The 19,272-nt window shown below is 57.7% G+C and overlaps 8 protein-coding genes across 8 annotated transcripts; 5 read left to right on the top strand and 3 right to left on the bottom strand.

Moving 5' to 3' along the window:
• Nucleotides 1-1,171: 1,171 nt before the first annotated feature.
• SDRG_10442 (hypothetical protein) lies at nt 1,172-2,486 on the top strand. The gene has a single exon (XM_008616431.1). The coding sequence runs from the start codon at nt 1,194-1,196 to the stop codon at nt 2,439-2,441; it is 1,248 nt and encodes a 415-aa protein (XP_008614653.1). The 5' UTR covers nt 1,172-1,193; the 3' UTR covers nt 2,442-2,486.
• Nucleotides 2,487-3,077: 591 nt separating this feature from the next.
• On the top strand, nt 3,078-4,963 carry SDRG_10441 (T-complex protein 1 subunit zeta). The gene is made up of 4 exons (XM_008616430.1): nt 3,078-3,508; nt 3,555-3,638; nt 3,684-3,779; nt 3,838-4,963. The coding sequence occupies exons 1-4, from the start codon at nt 3,095-3,097 to the stop codon at nt 4,873-4,875; spliced, it is 1,632 nt and encodes a 543-aa protein (XP_008614652.1). The 5' UTR covers nt 3,078-3,094; the 3' UTR covers nt 4,876-4,963.
• An 819-nt stretch (nt 4,964-5,782) lies between these two features.
• Nucleotides 5,783-6,551, top strand: SDRG_10440 (hypothetical protein). Its single transcript, XM_008616429.1, has one exon. The coding sequence runs from the start codon at nt 5,874-5,876 to the stop codon at nt 6,444-6,446; it is 573 nt and encodes a 190-aa protein (XP_008614651.1). The 5' UTR covers nt 5,783-5,873; the 3' UTR covers nt 6,447-6,551.
• A 2,641-nt stretch (nt 6,552-9,192) lies between these two features.
• On the bottom strand, nt 9,193-10,360 carry SDRG_10439 (hypothetical protein; the record flags this gene model as incomplete). Its single annotated transcript, XM_008616428.1, has 2 exons — nt 9,193-9,209; nt 9,256-10,360. 2 exons carry the CDS (start codon nt 10,358-10,360, stop codon nt 9,193-9,195), a joined length of 1,122 nt encoding a protein of 373 aa, XP_008614650.1.
• Nucleotides 10,361-10,816: 456 nt separating this feature from the next.
• SDRG_10438 (hypothetical protein) lies at nt 10,817-11,597 on the bottom strand. Its single transcript, XM_008616427.1, has one exon. It carries the CDS (start codon nt 11,568-11,570, stop codon nt 10,893-10,895), a length of 678 nt encoding a protein of 225 aa, XP_008614649.1. The 5' UTR covers nt 11,571-11,597; the 3' UTR covers nt 10,817-10,892.
• Nucleotides 11,598-12,096: 499 nt separating this feature from the next.
• SDRG_10437 (hypothetical protein) lies at nt 12,097-12,653 on the top strand. Its single transcript, XM_008616426.1, has one exon. It carries the CDS (start codon nt 12,164-12,166, stop codon nt 12,605-12,607), a length of 444 nt encoding a protein of 147 aa, XP_008614648.1. The 5' UTR covers nt 12,097-12,163; the 3' UTR covers nt 12,608-12,653.
• A 39-nt stretch (nt 12,654-12,692) lies between these two features.
• Nucleotides 12,693-14,030, bottom strand: SDRG_10436 (hypothetical protein). Its single transcript, XM_008616425.1, has one exon. The coding sequence runs from the start codon at nt 13,926-13,928 to the stop codon at nt 12,774-12,776; it is 1,155 nt and encodes a 384-aa protein (XP_008614647.1). The 5' UTR covers nt 13,929-14,030; the 3' UTR covers nt 12,693-12,773.
• A 210-nt stretch (nt 14,031-14,240) lies between these two features.
• Nucleotides 14,241-18,040, top strand: SDRG_10435 (hypothetical protein; the record flags this gene model as incomplete). The annotated part of the gene is made up of 5 exons (XM_008616424.1): nt 14,241-15,263; nt 16,007-16,997; nt 17,045-17,279; nt 17,331-17,478; nt 17,531-18,040. The coding sequence occupies 5 exons, from the start codon at nt 14,241-14,243 to the stop codon at nt 18,038-18,040; spliced, it is 2,907 nt and encodes a 968-aa protein (XP_008614646.1).
• Between the last annotated feature and the right edge of the window lie 1,232 nt (nt 18,041-19,272).

Genomic DNA, 19,272 nt, shown 5'->3' with positions numbered 1-19,272 from the left:
GCGCGGCCGCGGAAGCTGTCGCCGTGGTCCGCGTCGCCGCCTCGGCCGTGGTGGTGGCAGGTGTGGTCTTCCATTGGCTCACACCTCGCCGTACCCGTAGAATGACAGGCGAACGCCATCTCCACGGTCTTCAAGGTCCATGGCGGTTATGCGCATCCATGCGCCAAGGCTTCCACCGCCCTGCGCTAGCTGCTTGAGATCGACCTCGAGCATTTCATGAGTGGACTACCTTGGTGTATGCGTGGCAGATGCTACGGGCTCTTGGTCACACAGCGCGCGCAAGGCCTCGTGCCTTGATGACTTGGTCGGATACGTGAAGCTGGCACAAACAGCGTCATGTAGAGCGCAGCCGAGGCGTGTTCGTTCAGGCATCGTTCCTGTGTACCTCTGGCTCGTGCAGAAGAAGCGAATTCTCTTGCTCCGTCGCGAGTGGGCAGCGTCGCAAGGTTGGCACCGACCCGTGAGCCAAGGCAGGAATGTGAAAGTAAATGAAAAGCCCTTCCTGCTGGCGATAGCTACTGGCGATGGGTGCAAAGACAAAGAACAGCTTTGGAATCAAATGAGCCAATCGGCGGCAACGATTGTTACCTGTGAGCTCTGATTGGCGGTTGGCATATCCTGCGCCGACCGAATGCTACCGGTATGCATCGAGAGGAAGAAGCCGATGCTGTGGCCACACCGGAAACAGCACGAGTGGGGTTCCTACAGAGCTAACAGTGTGAATCGTATACTTGCAGGTCTCTTCTCTTACCTACTACTAGTAGTAGTCGAGAAGCGAGCGCGACGCCCTTCAACGCAGTCGACGCTCAAAAGTACCAGGTATATTTCATAGCTCAACTGCCGTCGTTTCCGTGGAGGTGTTGTTCGCACGCCAACGCAGAGGGAGCATAACAAGGTATGGCGCTTCTTCTACTCGATACGTAGAAGGTACCCACATCGGCCCGTCCAAGTGCAAAGGGCCAAAGACTTTTGTCTCTGCTCGCCAGTCTTGATCGATACCGTTGTAGCTATCTCGATTGCCGCCTATCCAGATGCGCAGAACGATGAGGAAACCTGTCGACCGATGGACTCGAAGCGTCTACCAGCCTGTCAAGCAAGTGGCAGGTTCGTGCACGACAAACACCCGAAACAAGCGCCAAACGGGCCACCGGTACACTATCAAATTCGAAACCGACAACGAGACAGGCGGTGTGATGTGGTTTGGCGTTAGCCCACTGCGCTGGAATCGCCCTGCCGGCGTCCGGCCGCGCACCAAGCGGGCCCGCGTCCCGATGACGTCAGCATCGTCGTCGCTCACACCCGTAGTGCCCGTCGCCAACCAACCATCGACGTCGCCCCATCCCACGGTCCTCGCTTCGTCGCCCTCGTCCTCTTCAACGCGATTGCCGCCTGCGGCCGAGACGCCTGATCTCGGAAAATGCGTCTCGCAGACGCTCTACGGGCACGCGGGCGGTGTCTGCGCGCTCCTCGCCTCGGACGATCGGTACATTGTCTCGTGCTCGATCGACATGACGCTGCGCATTTGGTCGCGCGGCTCGTTCAACTGCCACCACGTGCTCAAAGGCCACAAGGACGTAGTCTGCGCGGTCGCTCTCTCCAAAGAGCACCTGCTCTCGGGCTCGCACGACCATACGATTGGCGTTTGGCTTTGCGCCAAGGACTTTCGCCTCCGGAAGCGCCTCGATGGCCACAGCGGGCACGTCACCAAGGTTGCTTTCGTCAACGCCATAACCGCGCTGAGTGCCTCCGAAGACCACACGCTGCGGCTCTGGGACCTCCAGGCATATGTCTGCCTTCGTGTTCTGGAGGGCCACCGCGGGTACGTATCGTGCTGGCTGCTCCGCCTCCCAACATTGCGCTGCTGGAGCGGCGCCTCGGACGCATCGCTCGTGGTATGGTCGTTGGAGTATGATGCCAGCGGCGCGCCACTGCACACGTTTCCGAGCTACCACCGCAAGACGGTGCAGAGCATCCTGCAAGTCGACGACACTGTGATTGCGAGCGCGTCGAACGACGGCACGATCCACCTATTTGACGCGACGACCTTGCATCTGCTGCGCACGATCGACGCGGGCGTTGCCATCTACCAGCTCCAGGTCTCCGCCGCCGGGCACCTCGTGGCCTCCACAGGCCACGGCCACCTCTTTGTCTATTGCAACGCAGCAAGCACCAAGAGCGAGCGAGCGCAGCAAGCAACGAAGAGCGTTGCACTGCAGACGTCGCAGTGGATCCCGCATCTCAAGGTCTGCGGCCGCTTTGCCGCGTGCGTCGCTGAGAGCACCGTGTACGTAGTTGACCTCGAGACGCTCGACGTCGTCGCTCGCACCGATACACAGCAAGGGCTCATCCATGCGATCGAGTGGCTCAACACAGTGTCGCTGCTCGCATGTGGCAAGGACGGTGTCATCAAAGCCATCAAGTTCCCGCACCTGCCGCTGTAGCACCCTCGTCAAGTTACAAAAGGCAATGTGAGCTCATGGTGTCGATGTTGTTGTGTTGTCCATCCTCGTATGTCTCGCCCGCTATCGCCGGTCCTACGACCTGCTTGTGCTACGTTCGGTCATGTATATGCAGCTCGTTGTTGAACATCGAGCTCGTCCTGTCATCTGCAAAATTGCGAGAATACTGCGTCTTGCGATCTTCTTGCTTGCGGCGCGCGAGCATGTCCACCGTAGTTCTCGCTCAGTGCTACGATTGCACGATGCAATGCACGTTATGATCCTGTCCATGGTTGACAGAGGCGCCAGCAGCGTAGGTACGCGGGTCGCGTTGTTGACTTCATCGGCCGCATTGTGCGCGCCATGCGTCGTCCGCTCCTCGCCTTCGACGCCGCACGAGCGCACGTCGAGGCTGCTTGACATAGCACATGTACCCATGGCCCATGGCATGGTATGGTACATTGGACCGATCTCGACGGCGCGCGGCCGCACGATGGCAGGCGGCGACGATCCGGGCGACCCGCTGTCGAGAAACCTCTATCTCACAATACCCCATCCTATCAGAAGACGGAGGCTTTTGGCTTTTTTTGGGCGGCGGGACCACGAATGGGATTTGACTCGATTAAAGTATTGGTCATTTGCATTTTGGCTTTCCAATGTCCAGCGTCCGCACAGTCAACCCCAACGCCGAGGTCGTCGCCCGCTCCCAGGCGCTCCTCGTCAACGTGAGCGCGGCCAAGGGCCTCCAGGGCGTCCTCAAGTCGAACCTCGGCCCGCGCGGTACGCTCAAGATGCTCGTGGGCGGCGCCGGCCAGATCAAGCTCACGAAGGACGGCAACGTGCTCCTGCACGAGATGCAGATCCAGCACCCGACGGCCGCGGTCATTGCTCGCGCCGCGACGGCGCAGGATGACATCACGGGCGACGGTACCACCTCGACCGTGCTCTTCACGGGCGAGCTCCTCAAGCAGGCCGAGCGCTTCCTCTCGGACGGCCTCCACCCGCGTGTGCTCGCCGAAGGCTTTGAGCTTGCGCGCGAAGAAGCGCTCCGCGTCTTGGACCAAATCAAGGTACTCGTGGATGCAATATACCATCATGGCTCATGCGCGCGGACAGGTTGAGAAGAAGGATATCTTGCAGGACCGCGAGCTCCTCGCCAGCGTGGCCCGCACGTCGCTCCGCACCAAGCTCGACCAGCAAGTACGTCGTCTGACTGTCTTCATCAGATACTTATCGTTGCTGTAGCTCGCGGATCAGCTCACGGAGATCGTCACGGACGCTGTCCTTACGATTGCGACGCCCGGCCGCCCCATCGACCTGCACATGATCGAGATCATGCACGTACGTCTCGAGCCTCGTTCGCCTTGCCGCAAGCTCAAACGTCTTTCGATGCAACTAGATGGTGCACCAGAGCGCGGCCGACACGCGTCTCATCAAGGGTCTCGTCTTGGACCACGGGTCGCGCCACCCGGACATGCCCACGGAGCTCGAGAACTGCTTCATCATGACGTGCAACGTCTCGCTCGAGTACGAGAAGAGCGAGGTCAACTCTGGTTTCTTCTACAACAGCGCCGAGCAGCGCGAGAAGATGGTCGAGGCCGAGCGCAAGTTCACCGACGACAAGGTCAAGCAGATCATCGAGCTCAAGCGCCACGTGTGCACGGACGAGAACAAGGCGTCGTTCGTCATCATCAACCAGAAGGGCATTGACCCGCTCTCGCTCGACATGCTCGCGAAGGAGGGCATCCTCGCGCTCCGCCGCGCCAAGCGCCGCAACATGGAACGCCTCACGCTCGCTTGCGGCGGCATGGCCATCAACTCGACCGACGACATGGAGCCCAACATGCTCGGGTACGCTGGCCGCGTCTACGAGCAAACGCTCGGCGAGGACCACTACACGTTTGTCGAGGACGTGCGCCACCCGCAGTCGTGCTCGATTCTCATCAAGGGCCCGAACGAACACACGATTGCGCAGATCAAGGACGCGATCCGCGACGGTATCCGCGCCGTCAACAACACGATCGAAGACAACGGCGTCGTGCCCGGCGCCGGCGCCTTTGAGTTTGCTGCGCACCAGGCCCTCTACGCGTTCAAGGAGACGGTCAAGGGCCGTGCCAAGCTCGGTGTCCAGGCGTTTGCCGACGCGCTCCTGGTCATTCCCAAGGTGCTCGCCGAAAACTCGGGTCTCGACGTTCAGGACGCGCTCTTGGCGTGCCTCGAAGAGCACAAGGCGTCGGGCAAGGCCGTGGGCCTTGACCTCTTCTCGGGCGAGCCGATGCTGCCGCTGTCGGAAGGCGTTTTGGACAACTACCGCGTGAAGCGCCAGTTTATCCACTTGGCCTCGGCGCTTGCGACGCAACTGCTGCTCGTTGACGAGGTCATGCGGGCAGGCCGTCAGATGGGCCGCAGCCAAGAGCCCCAGGGCGCCGAAGAGTAAGAAGATATTACTCTTGTCATCCGCCCGGTAAAGTAGGTTAGTCGTAATACACAACAGTTGAACTATGCTAGGATTTGTCCTATCTCGATCTCTCGCAGCTCTTGAGCGATGAGCTTTTGTGCTCACTTCGCACCTTGTCCATCGAGCAAGCGTTGTTGCTGGCCTCGCGCAGCAAACATCGAGGTGTGCATGTTCCAGTCCGCAGGCGGCCGTCGTCGACCACACCGAAGTGCGTCGGATGCTACCAGTGGGATGCTACTTCCAACCCCAGCGTCGGGCACGACGGCCACAGAAGCAACGCGATTGGACATGGCGGCCCAGGCTCTCCAGTCGGCTCTTTTGAGCGAGCGAGGCTTGCGGCAGCGAGGCCAAGGTGGCGGCCGGCTGCTGCTCCTGGCTGCCGAGCGTATGCAGGGTCTCCAGGCGCTGCTTGGTTCGAAGCAACACTTTAGTGCTTTGAATCGCAAGTTGATTTCGGCCGGCTCGAGCTTGTCGACGGCGACGAGCAGCTTTTGCCACAGCCAGCGGTGATCATTGGCGTCGACTGCGTCACCCCAGAGGTACCTGTAGTCGACGAGACGTGCCTGCGGCGACATCAATCTGTGGGGCATGGTGTATGAGTCAGCAAACGTAGGATAAAATGCAAATCCATGCGAGAGACAGCGCAGTGAGCGTCGTGGGTGGCTGGCGCCGGAACGCGTGCAGGCCCTATGGCAGCGAAAGCGCTGGCATAGACGACTGGCACGATGGACGTAAGCCTACCTGTGGCGGCAGCGACGGCGGCGGTGTTGAGCGTATCTATGATCCAAGTCGTAGAGGCCATTACAAACCTGAGGTGTCTACCGGAAAAATCTGTCGAGCGGCAGTATTTGAGCTGCCGCATCATCACGATTTCAAGCACCCTACGCAACGATGCATGAGGCGCACAACGTTGATGCAGGACGTACACCAAAGCGACAAAGAGTGACGTGAAGAGAGCGACCGCATGTCTCGCTTCGATGCACATCGAGCAATCAACACCGTCAACGTTGTACGCCAAACTCTTGTGCGCGTTCCAGTTTTCGACCTGTGCGGCAACGTCCGGTGGCACCGGCACCACGGCGTCAACCGTGCGCGAGACGACCGTCGCGGCGAGAGTGCCGACGTCGTCGTTGGGCCCGACCGAGCGGACCAAAGGTGCCGCACCGAGAAACGTTGGACCGGACGCGACAACGCCCGGTGGCACCGGCACCACGCCGTCAACCGTCCGTGAGACGACCGTCGCGGCGAGAACGCTGACGTCGTCGTTGGGCCCGACCGAGCGGACCAAAGGCGCCACGTCGACAATCGTCAGCCCGGACGCGACAACGTCCGGTAGCGCCGGCACCACGGCGTCAACTGTGCGCGAGACGACCGTCGCGGCGAGAGTGCCGACGTCGTCGTTGGGCCCGACCAAGCGAACCAAAGGCGCCACGTCGACAATCGTCGGCCCAGACGCGACAACGTCCGGTGGCGCCGGCGACACAGCGTCAACCGTGCGCGAGCTGACTGTCGCGGAGAGAACGCCGACGTCCTCGCTCCTCGCTTTTTAGCCCAAGAACCGCATCAGTTTCGATGCCCACACGTGTCGCCACATTGACGCGCAGCAGTCGTGCCGTATTTCAACGTTTGAAATGAAAAGGCCTCCTTGCAAAGCACTTCTCAGCGATCCTTTTTACTCAAGAAGTCAGTGGGATGTAGCCGCTGCTCGTGCACACGCAGTTCGTAGGGAACATGGTCAGCTCGAGATCTGCGTACGCCTTACCACGAGGTGATCGAAGCAGCTCTGTACTTGACAAAAACGGTTGCTCAAGACGGAGGACGTTGATCCACTTGTCATCGCAACTGTCGATTTTCCACACATTCATCTCAAGGTCTACACCACCCAAACTTACTTTCGATGCGCCATCTCGCCGCAGAGTCGCCGTTGCACTACTGGGTTGAGTGCGTGCTTGATACATCGCTATTGAAACTTGATACATTCCCACGGCTGTTGCACTGCCACGTACATTGAGCACCCGATGCATCGGACGCTGTTGTGTACGATGATGTTTGTGGGCTATAGCAACTCGAACGGCATCATAGAGCCCCGACTCTCGCGTGCCAAAGCCCGACTCGAGCTCCCGTCACATGCCAATACCAAGCAAGATGGATCATCAACAAGTAGCCGTTTGCAACGAACCAGCGCTTGACATCGAATGAATCTGTAGGGTAGATTGAAGCGGCATCTACCCGATGGGATCGCCAAACGCTTTCTAATCCCTTGACGGGGCGTTGCTCCACTGCAGTGAGTGCCCATAAGAAAGACTGGGGCCGGCCACAAAGCCAAATGTCAAAATAGGGTTTGCAGAGACAGCGTCTGTCCAAAAGGTTAGGATCCACAGCGCAAATCTCTTGAGGTGAGCATCGGTATCGACGCGTGCGACGGTGGGCATTCCTTTGCACCCAATCGAGTCGACAAACTCGAATTATCCTGCTGGAAATCCAACGTCTCGAAGTTGTGATCAAAGTTTCAAGTGCTGCGACAAGAACTTCGTCGCTTTTGTGATTTGGATTGAAAGAGCTTTCAACAATCGTCGACAACGCTCCAACGCCCACATCTCGATGAACGAAAATGCAATGCATCGATTCCTTGGTGAAGTTCGGCGTTGAGCAGTGTTGCATGTGATACATGCATCAGAAGAGCGAGTTGACGACGTCGTCGAGGTGCATGGGCCTCGATGCATTGCAATCACCCGTTCTCTGCATGGCACTGTAACACAGTGGGCATAACTTCAAGGAGGCGCCAAGGTGCCTACTGTTTGCGTGTACTCGAAGAGCCTAGGCCCAGCGCGCTCCGGGCTTGCTCGTCCGTCGCAAAAGCTTGCATCGCTCGTTCAGCGATCACCCTTGAACGATACTTTCCAGCACGTTATGGCGAAGAGTGACTGACGACTTCAACGAAAAAATCGCTAGGATTTCGACCGCGACGCCAGCGACGGAGCTCGTATCCGGATGTAAACGCCGTCGAACGCCACTGGCTCCAGTGCAGCCTCAACGCAGGCACCTTCACCCTTCGGGCATCGCCCTCCATATAGACGATGTGAACCTACCATCGTACCACAACGACATGGCGCGAGGCGAGCGTGTCGGTCGTATCGCCGTCCGTCGCCCCAAGATCGCCGAGGCGCCAATCACATCGCGCTATTCAACGGTTACCAAAATGGCTTGCGGTGATTGGTCCAATTGGAAACATACATTGACCAAGTGGTGTTTTTCACAGTCGCAGAAGTACCACCACGATGGCAGGACGAAAGCAACGCCCTGCGCATCCCCGCGCACCGTCGACGCGGGCGCCAAGAAGAAGAAGAAGCCGATGACCCAGAGCCGTGGCGCCAGTTCGTCAATTGGCATCTCGTCCATCACGGCCATCACGCACCTGTTTGAGAACGTCGATGTCCGTGAGACCGTCCCGGCTTACCCTATCCCGAAGCACGCCTTCAAGACCACCCGCCGAGCGACCGATGACCCGCCCAGCGCGACTTTCAACGACTCGCCCCCCGCCAACGTCGTTAAAGTGGTCGTCTCGGCTATCACGGGCACCGACGGCTCGGCGGTTCGAGAGGCAAACACAGTACCATGAAGGTCGCTTGGGCATCGCGCCGGGGCGCGCGCTTCTTTCCTCCGGAGATTTCTATTCACTGCAGCACGGCAGCCATACCAGTCTTACACCGTAGTATTGAGGTCCACAAGAACCACGCGCCGTCGCATCGACCATCTTTGCGCTTCAATTGCATCGTCAGGTACGGTATCCGGATGACCACACGTGGGAAACTGGGTGGCATTTAAAAGTGTGAAATTACGACATGTGGAATGACGTGGCACCATGTCCAGCGACCATTTGAAATGCTTCACGTTGAGCATTGCCGGAAATGGTACCCAGATTGGAACAGAGAGGGCCAACGAGTCTGAGCCCTACTGGACACAGCCGAGCTCTAGTAGGCGTAAAGCGTGATGCACAATTATGCTGGTCGCTCGCAACGCTTGGGGTAAGTGGGAGCTTCAGCCTACCGGCAGCAGTAATTGCAGACCTTATACCCGACCGAGCGGGTTTTCGACCAACCTGCTGAGAAAGGACTCGGGTAAACGGAAACAATTGTATTATGAAAGCTCTAGCAAAGCGAACTAGGAGTGCTCGTGTGCCCCATGCGCCTTCATAATGTGTCTCATCGTGTCGTTGGGTCGTTGGGCTCGGGCGATCGACGAGTCGCTGGAACTGCTTACGCATGGCCGCATCATTGGCCTCAGAGGCTCGGAGTGTTACGACTCGATGCAGACTCGCCGTGAAGTTGTACATATCGACTTCGCTGAGAATAAGGGTACCGAGCTTGGGCATCTTGGAGCCGCGCAGCGGTGTGTTCGGGAGGCGCTCGAGACCTGCCTTGGCGAGGCAGACGTCGAACGCAGACTCTCGAAGCTCAAGGTTGCGGAAGACGGTGTTGGCTTCGGGCTTTGAGGCCGTTGCAGCAAGGAAGATGTCGACAAACGCCGACCGCTTCTCCGCGTCGTACTCGAGGGCATCGAGAACGCGACGGGTCGAGCTGCACGTGGGCACTGGACCTCGCAGCGGCGAGGACGCGCCGTAATTGCGCGTTAACAACCGGCGCTGGTAGCGCGGCAGTTCAAAGGCCTGGGCAGCGTCCATGAGGACGTCCGAGAGGCCTGAGACCGAAGGCAAGTCGTGCGTGACAAGAGTCGAAAAGAGCACCGGGAGCAACGACAGGACCATCTTCTCCCAGAGGTTCTGAAGCATCGTCGTTGGCCATGGCTGCGCTACGAGTGCTAAAGCGCTTGCGAAGCCCCACACGTTGCGCATGTTTTTGCTGGAGATTCTGGTGAGCGCATCGGCCAGCGCCGCTCGGCGCTTGCTGATTCGCAGCTGCGGGTTGCGCTTCGTTGCGCTCACCAACGACGGCGCAACAACGTCGAACGGTTCGCGCTGCATCCAGTAGGCGACGTGACGCTCGATCGTGTTGGCCGGGAGGAGGTACGTGTCGATTTCGATGCACAAGATCGTCGGGAGCGTGTTTGTGAACCAACCTTTGCCCGACAAGACGTGTGCTTCGAGAAGCAAGACGGACGAAATGCACCCGCGCGCGTCATGACAGTCTCCAAGGTCACCCGGAGCGGGAAGGTCCGTTGTGATGACAGTCCAGCATAGCTTGATGAGCTCCAAAACAAACGGAAGGTCCAGTCGAGGGCAAACGGGGTGATCCGCGACGCCGGCCAAGCTTGCGACGAGGCGGTAGCCATGGCCGAGCGGACGGTCCAAAGCGTACATGCGCCACCGAGTGAGCATGGTCGCCATCGCTTTTGCCAACGGTTCCCAGCCGACGGTCGTCAATGTCGCGTGCAGCCAATGCGCGACGGTCGCCAACGGCATCGACGACGCGATGTCGAGGTGATCGGAAATGAAGTGCGACGTCATGGCGACGTTGAGCGTAGCCAACGCGCTGCCGAGGATGTCAAAGCTCGTCTTTGTCGTCTTGCCGCCTGGATCATGGTTCTTGTGCTACTGGGCAGTGTAAGTATGACCCCTGGAGAATCAAACGAGCCAATCCAAAGCGATGATGGGAGCTTGCACGTTCTGATTTGGTTATTGCGACACCCAGCTCCGTAAAGGGGAATAAAGCAGCGAGCAGACACAGTGGAGGAGGACCTTCAAGAGAACCGGGAACAGCACGAGTCTAGTCGCTAGGATACACATTAGCTTGGAAGCTGGCTCGTTGCTGTCAGGGCGCAGCGACGAGCCGCTACGAGTACGTACACAGCGACCGCCGACGCAATCCTACGTTGTGAAACCATAGAGTACTTCGTACTCTACTCCAACGTCGTTGCGATACGCTCGCCGTAAACCAAACGTAAGGCTCGTGGTTCGTACCAGCAAAGCCCAAGGTAGATAGACGATCGTGACCGCCAACAGTACAGTGTAGTGTAGTATGTACAATCAGATTCAAGTTCTACGCTTCGTTGACCGTGTCATCTCGCTCCGTGGACTTGGCCGTCGCGCGCTTGGTCGGGTTCAGGCGGGCGCGGGCGCCATGGTTTGTGACCTTGAACTTGCCGACGACGTATGGCGCTTCAATGAAGGCAAGGATGCGGTCGTAGAGCTCGAGGCCGAGCGGCTTGCGCTCGACGCGGTTGCCCCATGAGATGTTGAGGTTGACGGGATGCCCCTTCTCGAGGAAGTTCTGGACACGCTTGTTCTTGACGAGCTCGTCATTTGCCGCGATGTTGGCCTTGTACTCGACGTCCTTGTCGCCCTTCATGCGGTTCTCGACCACCGTCTTGGCCGCGGACGCCGACTTCTTCTGAAAGTCGTACATCTTGCAGAGCACGATGGGCGCGGCGCCGGGCACTTTGGGTGGCACGAGCGCGACCTGCACGAGATCGACGCCCTTCTTCTTGGCCTCCTTGACGGCAGTGCGCTTGTCGACGGCCTCGCGGATGATGCCGTCCTCGTCGACGATGTTGACGACCGGCGCACGGATCTCTTCGTTGAGGGGCACGCGCTTCGTGCGGTTGGCGCTGAGGAACCTCGCCGGCGTCATGAGCGGCAAGGCCATCGGCGCAGCCATGGAGAGCATCGGCGCGCATCGGCGCAGCGGCGCGGCTCGCAGGACGACTCGTTGGAGCATGCTCGTCGGATTGCGCACCAATAATACAAGCTGGCAATGCAGTATTAAATCCTAGAGGTTGAAGCCGCCGGAAGTCGCGTGGTGCATGGGTGGAAATATAAAAATACAAGGGTATGCCGTGTCCTTGTGACGAGGCTGGCATGCCGAGTGCAATTGGTATACGTATATATGTACACAATGTCGATGTAATCTAGGCTAATGCTTCGTAGTACGAGCTTCGTAGGGAACGGGCTACTACTTCAGAGCCCAACGGAGTGCAATGATTGCGCAGTTTAATGTTGAGGTGCCCTGAAGCTTTGGGTTCTCAGGCGAACGCGTTGCGTCTAGTATGTCCTGCTCAAGGATTCCGTCTAGCAGGTGTATTGCTGTCTCGTTGACTAGATGCGAGTCGTTGCCGTCGTATCGATGTCGCTTGCTTTTGCCTCCGACGGGATCAGTGTTGGTGCAGACGACAAATTTCGGAGAATCGCAGCGTAAATTCTAGAAATGACGGTAATTTCTCGGGTTCGAGGCTCAACCTGTGCCAATTTATTATATCGAGTTTCGAGAGGGTCGGCCACGTTGCCTTGCCAAAGCCGCTCATTCTGCAATCCATGAGCCCGTGGCAAGTCTGGGAAGAAATGGCCGGTAACCTGAAGTGGGTCGTCTTGAGCGTCCTCGTCGTCTTTGCGCTCTTCGGCATGGTGACGTCGTGGGGCGGCGGCGGCGGCGGTGTCTCGGCCAAGGCCAGCCACATCCTCGTCAACACGGAGGCCGAGATCGACGACCTCTTCACGCAGCTCAGCGCGACCGCCGACGGCTCGCCCGAGCAGTTCAAGCTCTTTGCCGACCTCGCCAAGAAGCACAGCAAGTGCCCCAGCGGCGCGCGTGGCGGCGGTGCCCTTGGCTCGTTTGGCCGCGGTCAGATGGTCCCCGAGTTCGACCGCGTTGTGTTTGAGGACGATGTGGGCAAGATCCACAAGGTCAAGACGCAGTTTGGCTGGCACCTCGTCCTCACGACGGAGCGCACGGACCCCGAAGAGAAGAAGGACTTGTAGGCGCATCATAAGATCGAAAGGAATATACTGAACAGTGATCTCTTGATGCGAGCATCGATGGTATCGCTACTAGTAACACATGCGTCGACGGCCATGAGAAACAGAATTGTTACTGGGTCTATGAAGCGGCTATCGTACTGAGCGCGCGTCTGTGCTACGGATGGTACTACGAACGTTGACCGTTCTTGAGCGCAATGGCCCAGCGCAGCTCAGGCACGATTGTCGTCTTGCCGTTGGGGATGGCAACGACGACATCGGTGGTGTCCCGCCACCCAGTGAGTCGCCCGATGGCATCGGCCAAGGTCCAGCTCGGCTGGACGTCAACTGGGTGGGGCGTCTCGAGGAAGCCGTAGCTCATGTGCCCAGCAAGGAAGACTGCATCGTATTTTCGCCCGTCGTTGTCGTTGACGGCCACGTCGACCGTGAGGTATCCCGGCGGAATATCATGCGCGTTGATGATCGGAAACTGATTGAGAAGGAACCGACCGGACGACAGCCAAACGCGTCGCGCGTCGCCCTGCCACGTCCCGTCTTGCTTGATGACGCAAAAGACGCTGAGCCAGCCGCTTATGTAGTTGGGACCCGACCCGCCGTGCCAGTGGCAGATTTTTCTCCAAAAGCCGACGTTTGGTTGGCCTCTTGCTGCTTGCACAAACTGGTCCAGGACCGGCGCCAAGAGGCGCGACCACGCTTGGAGGCACGTGTCGAACGTCGCGAGCTTCTCGACGCGCGCGCGGATATTTTGCCAGTCGCCCACGGTCCCGAGGAGTGTCACGAACGGAATGCCACAGCCAAAGTGAAAATTGTGCGCAAAGTACTTTTTCATGGTCGCCATCATGACGATGCTGCCAACCATCGTGTCGGTCTGCGTCGTCGTCGAGAAGCCGGGGAGGACCCAGTCTCGCAGCGTCGGGTCCACGAGATGCTCGCTCATCAAATCGACCATTTGATCAACGAGCGGACCAAAATCGGCCGCGCGCATCGAGCCAGCACGGCAGACGTTGAGCTCTTTCTGTCCTTCGTGTCGGACAAAGAGGTGGCGGAGGTCCTCGGCGTGACCGTTGACGTACAAGCCAAACTGGGTCATGATCGCAAGCCAAATGTCGTCGGGACGAAGCACGAGGTTGTGGTGGTTGCTGTATGCTTGAACGACGCCCATGACAAAGCCGCTCTTGCTGTGCACGACGGGCGTCTCGACGGGCGGCGACGAGAGAATGTCGTAGCAGAAATTAAACTCAACAAGCGACTGCACGGGATTGTCTGTCGTCGTGTACTGGTTGCTAGCGCTCACAGGTTTCGGCGACACTGCGAACGTGACCATGGTGGCAGCAACGGCCAAATGCAAACTCTAGCGTCACGGTGGCGCGCACTCAACAACCGACCGGCACAGACAAGCACACAATTCTCACACGTGTGATTTTCGTAATACTTGTGCGCTGTATGTGTGAGGAGTCTTTTTCACGTATATCACACGAGTGGTGGTCATTCGAGTACACGTGGCAGGTTGTCAAGGGGCCAGTTGGGAATGCATGTCGTTCGCCCCAGCGACACGCGCAAGGCAATCCAGCGCAGCAACTAAGACAGCCACGGTGGACTTGTTCAAATTCGGTCGTGTCATTTTCGATTCGTTGTCATGACGACGTTTGCAGTCTCTACCAAGATGGTCGCTGCTTACACGGGCGCGACGACGCACGACGACCCAGTACGGTCGCTGCTCGAGTACACGAAACAAGACTGCGAGAGCATTCTCCAGTCGTCGCCTCTCGAGGACGCCATCGTGCACAGCGAGAGTGGCTTTGTCTTTGGTGCCATTCAAGCGTACAACCAGCACCACAACCTTTCCATTCGCCCCGACGACGTCTGGCTCGCAATCACGATCCAGTTTGGCTTGTACGTCAATGGTCACGCCGAGGACCTCCGCCACCTCTTTGTCCGACACGAAGGACAGAAAGAGCTCACAGTGAAAATGTCTGGCTCGATGCGCTCGATTGAGGTCGCGGATCTTGCCGCGCAAATGCTGCAACAGATGGATACGCACCTTGCGGATCCAGCGCTGAGAGCGTGGTTGCTCCCATGCTTCTCGACGACAACGGAAGACGACAAGATCGTTGGGAGCATCGTCTTGATGGCGGCCATGAAGAAGTACTTTACCTACAAGGCCTGTCTCGCCTGTGGCATTCCGTTCGTGACCCTTCTTGGGACCGTGCAGGACTGGGAAGACATTCGCGCGCGCGTCGACAAGCTTGCAGCGTACGGCGACCGTATGACCGAGTGGTCGGCAATGCTTGCACCGATTTTTGACCAGTTTGTGCTGGCTGCAAAAGGGCAACCTGACGTCGGGTTTTGGAGCCGAATTTGCCACGAGTTCGGCGGCCACTCGGGTCCACGGTACATTGGAGGCTGGCTCAGCGTCTTCTGCGTGTTTGATCAAGTCGGACGGTGGCAAGGCGAGAACAGCGCCATCAATATGCTTGACGGGAAGCTCCGGTCGCGCCTCAAGGAGTTTCCTACCGTGTCCATGGATGACATTCCACCGGGCTATCTCACAGTCGACGTGGCCATCGACGACAACGGCGAGATGTACAATGCGCTCTTCTTTGGTGGGCACATGAGCTTCGGTTTTGAGGATCCAAGCGCTAGCTCCCGCATGCGTCGGGTTCGGATTATTGGTGAGCGTTTTTTGGATGAATCCCGAGCGTTTCAAAAACGGAGGTTTCCTGAGTGGAATCGGGGCGGCTTGAGCGGTTTCTTAACGGCTAACTGAACGACTAACCGTAAAATGGATGAGCTCTGAGCGGTTGATACGGTTTGCAGATATCGGCGCATTTCGAGGTTTTGCCCATAGCCAGGAGGTTGCACACGAGAGCTTTTTCGGGACAAACCAATATTAATTAAAAATTTGTCACCAGTGTGGCGCCAAGCGAAACGCGGGCACATTGGCTCCGCTCCATGCGCCCCGTGACCTACTGTTGTCGAGTGTCGTCGAGTATGCACCTGATGGCGGCACGTCCGCGGCCAACCACCATCTATAAAAGCGTCTGAAACCGACGACGCGACGGCCAAGATATACGAGTATGGATGATTGTATGGACGGATGTGTTGGCCGTAGGATGGATATAGAAATATGGATGTATGTATGATCTTCAATGCCGCCAGTGCATCGTGATCTATATTTGCGCCAGTGATGTGTGCCATCCTCCAAGCTTCATTATCGAACAGAACTCGAAGACGACACTCTGCAATGGCTCGCGACCCCTTTATCCAGCTGGGGAGCTTCCCCTTGCGTGAACTAGCGGACGCTTTCGTCGAGAGGCATGCATTCCGCAACCGATTCGTCTACGATGTCGCCAATACAGCAAAGACCCCGAGCTTCTCGGCCTCATGCCTACCAGAATGCAGATCAAGAACAGATCTGCGTATCTTCGCACCAACGAGCCTGGTGGGTGGGACTACGAACACTTTGCCGACATCGTGGCGTGGGCCCACGAAAAGCGATGCGAATCCAAGGTCGCTTTCTTTGGCGACGAGATCCCAGCGTCCGAAGACGATATGGTGCCCGCTATTGCTCGCATGCAGCCCGGACGCAAAAACGAAGTGATTGTTCTCAAAACTTTTACCCACGAGTACGCCGACGAGCGTGGTGGTCCTGCGACATCGATTGGGGTAGTCACGTCCTCTCGTGGTTTGATGGGCAACATGCTACGATGCATCAAGGATCAAGAGACCGACCTCTTGGTGTCGAGCGACGGGACGTACAAATTGCACTTCGGGCAGTGGACCTTGGTGGACGTCGGCTCAACGCGCATGGTCTATAGCGAGGGCAAGAGCGTCTCGTCATTTGTGCCTTGGGCGTACCTTTTTGTCCGCTCCGAGTGTCAACACGCGTACGCCCAGCTAAATGAGACGCTGACTCGCTCAGCCGAACTCTTTTTCGATGCACGTCTTTCGCCCGACGTCGTTTGCATGGACCACGCACCGGCAATCCGAAATGCGGCTCTTGAAGAGTGGGACGAAGCACGACCGCTTGACTGCTGGCCGCATTGCATCCGCAACGCCCGCAAGACACGCTCGAAGCTCAACGTTGATGGGCAGTATGAGGCCATGATCAAGCCGCATCTGCATTTGCTCCATCTGGCACGCAACAGCAAGCAATTCGACGTCCTTGGGAAGAGCGCCATTGCATTCTGGACAGATGAAGGAGAAGCGACCTACGCCGAAGCTTTTGCAGACGAATACCTGTCCAATGACTGGGGCTCGTGGCACGTTTCGGCGAGCGATGTGCCGGGCGTGATGGCCAACCAAAACCCGATCGAGGCGCACCATCGCACGATCAAGCGCATGGTCAAGTGCAAAGCGTCGACTGCTCACGTCTTAAACATCGGCCTTCCCGGTATGTCACGTGCATGGACCCACAATTTGTACATTTACACAATGTAGCTATTATCGCGATAGAGCTGCCTCATGGCGACGGTGGGCCCTTCAAGAACATTTGTGCCCAACCAGTATCGGCCCGACAATTGCTCGATGCCGAGGAAATTGCCAGCGACCCCCGCAACTACGCGGCAGCTACGGTCGAAGGCATCGGCAGTGGTTACGTCGTCAACGCGAGGAAATACGTAGTGCGCCCGTTCAACATCAACAAGATGACCGTAACCAAGGGTCGCGTCAAAAGGTGCTTATCCCCACTGCAAGTATCAAGATTTCAAGTTTAGAATCATCTTAGGTTCTGCGAATCTCTTCGGGGCCATCTCGGCCATCTCCCCGACTTCAACGACATGGAGAAGCTTTTTTTGTCGCTGTATTTCGTGTCGGTCGACGAAGCCGTTGGTCCCATCCCAAGAGTCATTGACCGAGCGTGGACTCTTGGCGAGGTATGATATTATTACTCATGCTTATTCCGTATTCATTACCTGGTGTCCGTAGATCTACATCATCCGTCGTAAGTTTAAATGCCAATGCAAGGGCTACTACTCGACGGGATGGCTATGTGTCCACATCTTGGCTGTCATGTCGCTGACCGACGACTTGGACCTTGATGTGGCGTTGACCCTTGTCCCGGTGCGCCGGGGCCCCGGACGTCCCGCGCGCGAGGTGAACTGCCTCGACCGGTTCCGCAGATCGCGCGGCAAGTTCAGCCAGGCAAGACTCATCAAGCAGTTCACAGAGAAATCCGCGTCGTGCTACGGCTGGGTCGTTGCGCGCCAAGGTAGAATCACCAGCTGCGACGGCACCCAAGGACCAGGCCTCATCTTCGGCCTCATTCTTAAGCCGCGAAATGGACCGATCTGGACCTGGGAAGTGCGCTACACCGATGGCGTCCTCGCCGAGCACGGTGCCCAAGCTCTTGCAAAGGTCGTCGCTTTCTCTGCCGAGCAAGGAGTCAACGTGACGTCGCACAGGCTCAGCAGCATGGTCCGCCAAGAGTTTACGTAGCTCCCGTAGACGAGGATATACATTCATACATTCAAAAGATGGATCATTTTAGTACGGGGTATTACATGTAGGGAGTGCCTCTATTTATAATTTGTGCAGGGGACGTTTGTCCCAATAACCCACTCATAACTCATCCAACACGACGGATGGATATTGAGTGCTCTCCAAACACTCAGGCCGCCCCAATTTCACTCAGGAAACCTCCGTTTTTGAAACGCTCAGGATTCATCTAAAAAACGCTCAGAAGTAATATTATCCCGCATGCGTCGTTGTCGTGGACGACGATGCTCAAACAACTGCTCTCTGGCGGCTGCTTGAGCTACCAGCGCAAGACGACAATAGTCCCGCGCCTTTCCTGGACGATCGCGCGCAAGAAAAGCACGTCGTAGAAAATGCAGCAAATTCTGATTTGTAAAGATTGCCTCGAGTGATGGTCGAATCCGAAATGCGTTGACAGCAATCCCACTGCCAGCTTCCCCTTCCCTTTCAATGAAACCCGACCTTGTCGTGTCATCTGCTTGTGATTGGGCGACTCCACCAGAGCACTCGATCGTAGGGCAGATGTACGGACATCACGACTGTAGTGTAGTGCTCCCGCGACGCCGTCGTCGCAAAAGCGCTTAAGTACGAACATTTGCGCACGGTAGAGCACCGATCACAATCGCGAACGGCGACAACGGCAGATGCTATCGCCGCCGACGAAGCCTTCTTGGCGGCTTATAAAGAAGAGTGCATCGTCCACGACGCTGCTAACTCTTCTTCAATCCTACGACACAGCGCACGTTGGGCCATGAAGCAGCCATCGTCACAGTACCCAAGGCGGCAGTGACGGTAGCGCCCATTAAAGTCGTCGCTACGACCAAGACTGTTGCGGAACCGACCGATACTCTACGCACCACGTCTGCAGTGCCGGCACCACAGGTGCACACTCTTCAACCGGCGGTGCAGCCGTCGCTGGGTCGCCCGCTCCAGGAACACGCCAAGACGTCGCCACCATCTTACCAAGAAGCTACCACCCACAGAGCCCGTCAAGAAGGTGACGCCCAATGAACCCACCAAGACTGCACCCGTTGTGCTCGCCAAACCTGCGGCGCCGATAGATGTCCGCGCGACGCGTTGGGCTACGTCACCATTGAAGCCGCCAACGACGAGCATGTCGATGGAGGAAGATGCTTTACGTCGTGAAATCGCCCAGCTCGACTCGAAGCTCGGGGGTCTTCGCCAAGACGTGG

This window comes from Saprolegnia diclina (genome assembly GCF_000281045.1).
Source record: "Saprolegnia diclina VS20 unplaced genomic scaffold supercont1.35, whole genome shotgun sequence".
Classification (NCBI taxonomy): Eukaryota; Oomycota; class Saprolegniomycetes; order Saprolegniales; family Saprolegniaceae; genus Saprolegnia; species Saprolegnia diclina.
This window is presented reverse-complemented; position numbering and strand designations above follow the sequence as displayed.

What these genes read in the sequence shown, in the direction of transcription:
- SDRG_10440 (XM_008616429.1), top strand. Translation starts at nt 5,874, where the DNA reads ATGCACATCGAGCAATCAACACCGTCAACGTTGTACGCCAAACTCTTG.
- SDRG_10438 (XM_008616427.1), bottom strand. Translation starts at nt 11,570, where the DNA reads ATGCTCCAACGAGTCGTCCTGCGAGCCGCGCCGCTGCGCCGATGCGCG.
- SDRG_10442 (XM_008616431.1), top strand. Translation starts at nt 1,194, where the DNA reads ATGTGGTTTGGCGTTAGCCCACTGCGCTGGAATCGCCCTGCCGGCGTC.
- SDRG_10436 (XM_008616425.1), bottom strand. Translation starts at nt 13,928, where the DNA reads ATGGTCACGTTCGCAGTGTCGCCGAAACCTGTGAGCGCTAGCAACCAG.
- SDRG_10441 (XM_008616430.1), top strand. Translation starts at nt 3,095, where the DNA reads ATGTCCAGCGTCCGCACAGTCAACCCCAACGCCGAGGTCGTCGCCCGC. An exon ending in GCGTCTTGGACCAAATCAAG is followed by an intron (nt 3,509 to 3,554) that starts GTACTCGTGGAT and finishes GCGCGCGGACAG; the next exon opens with GTTGAGAAGAAGGATATCTT. An exon ending in ACATGATCGAGATCATGCAC is followed by an intron (nt 3,780 to 3,837) that starts GTACGTCTCGAG and finishes CGATGCAACTAG; the next exon opens with ATGGTGCACCAGAGCGCGGC.
- SDRG_10437 (XM_008616426.1), top strand. Translation starts at nt 12,164, where the DNA reads ATGAGCCCGTGGCAAGTCTGGGAAGAAATGGCCGGTAACCTGAAGTGG.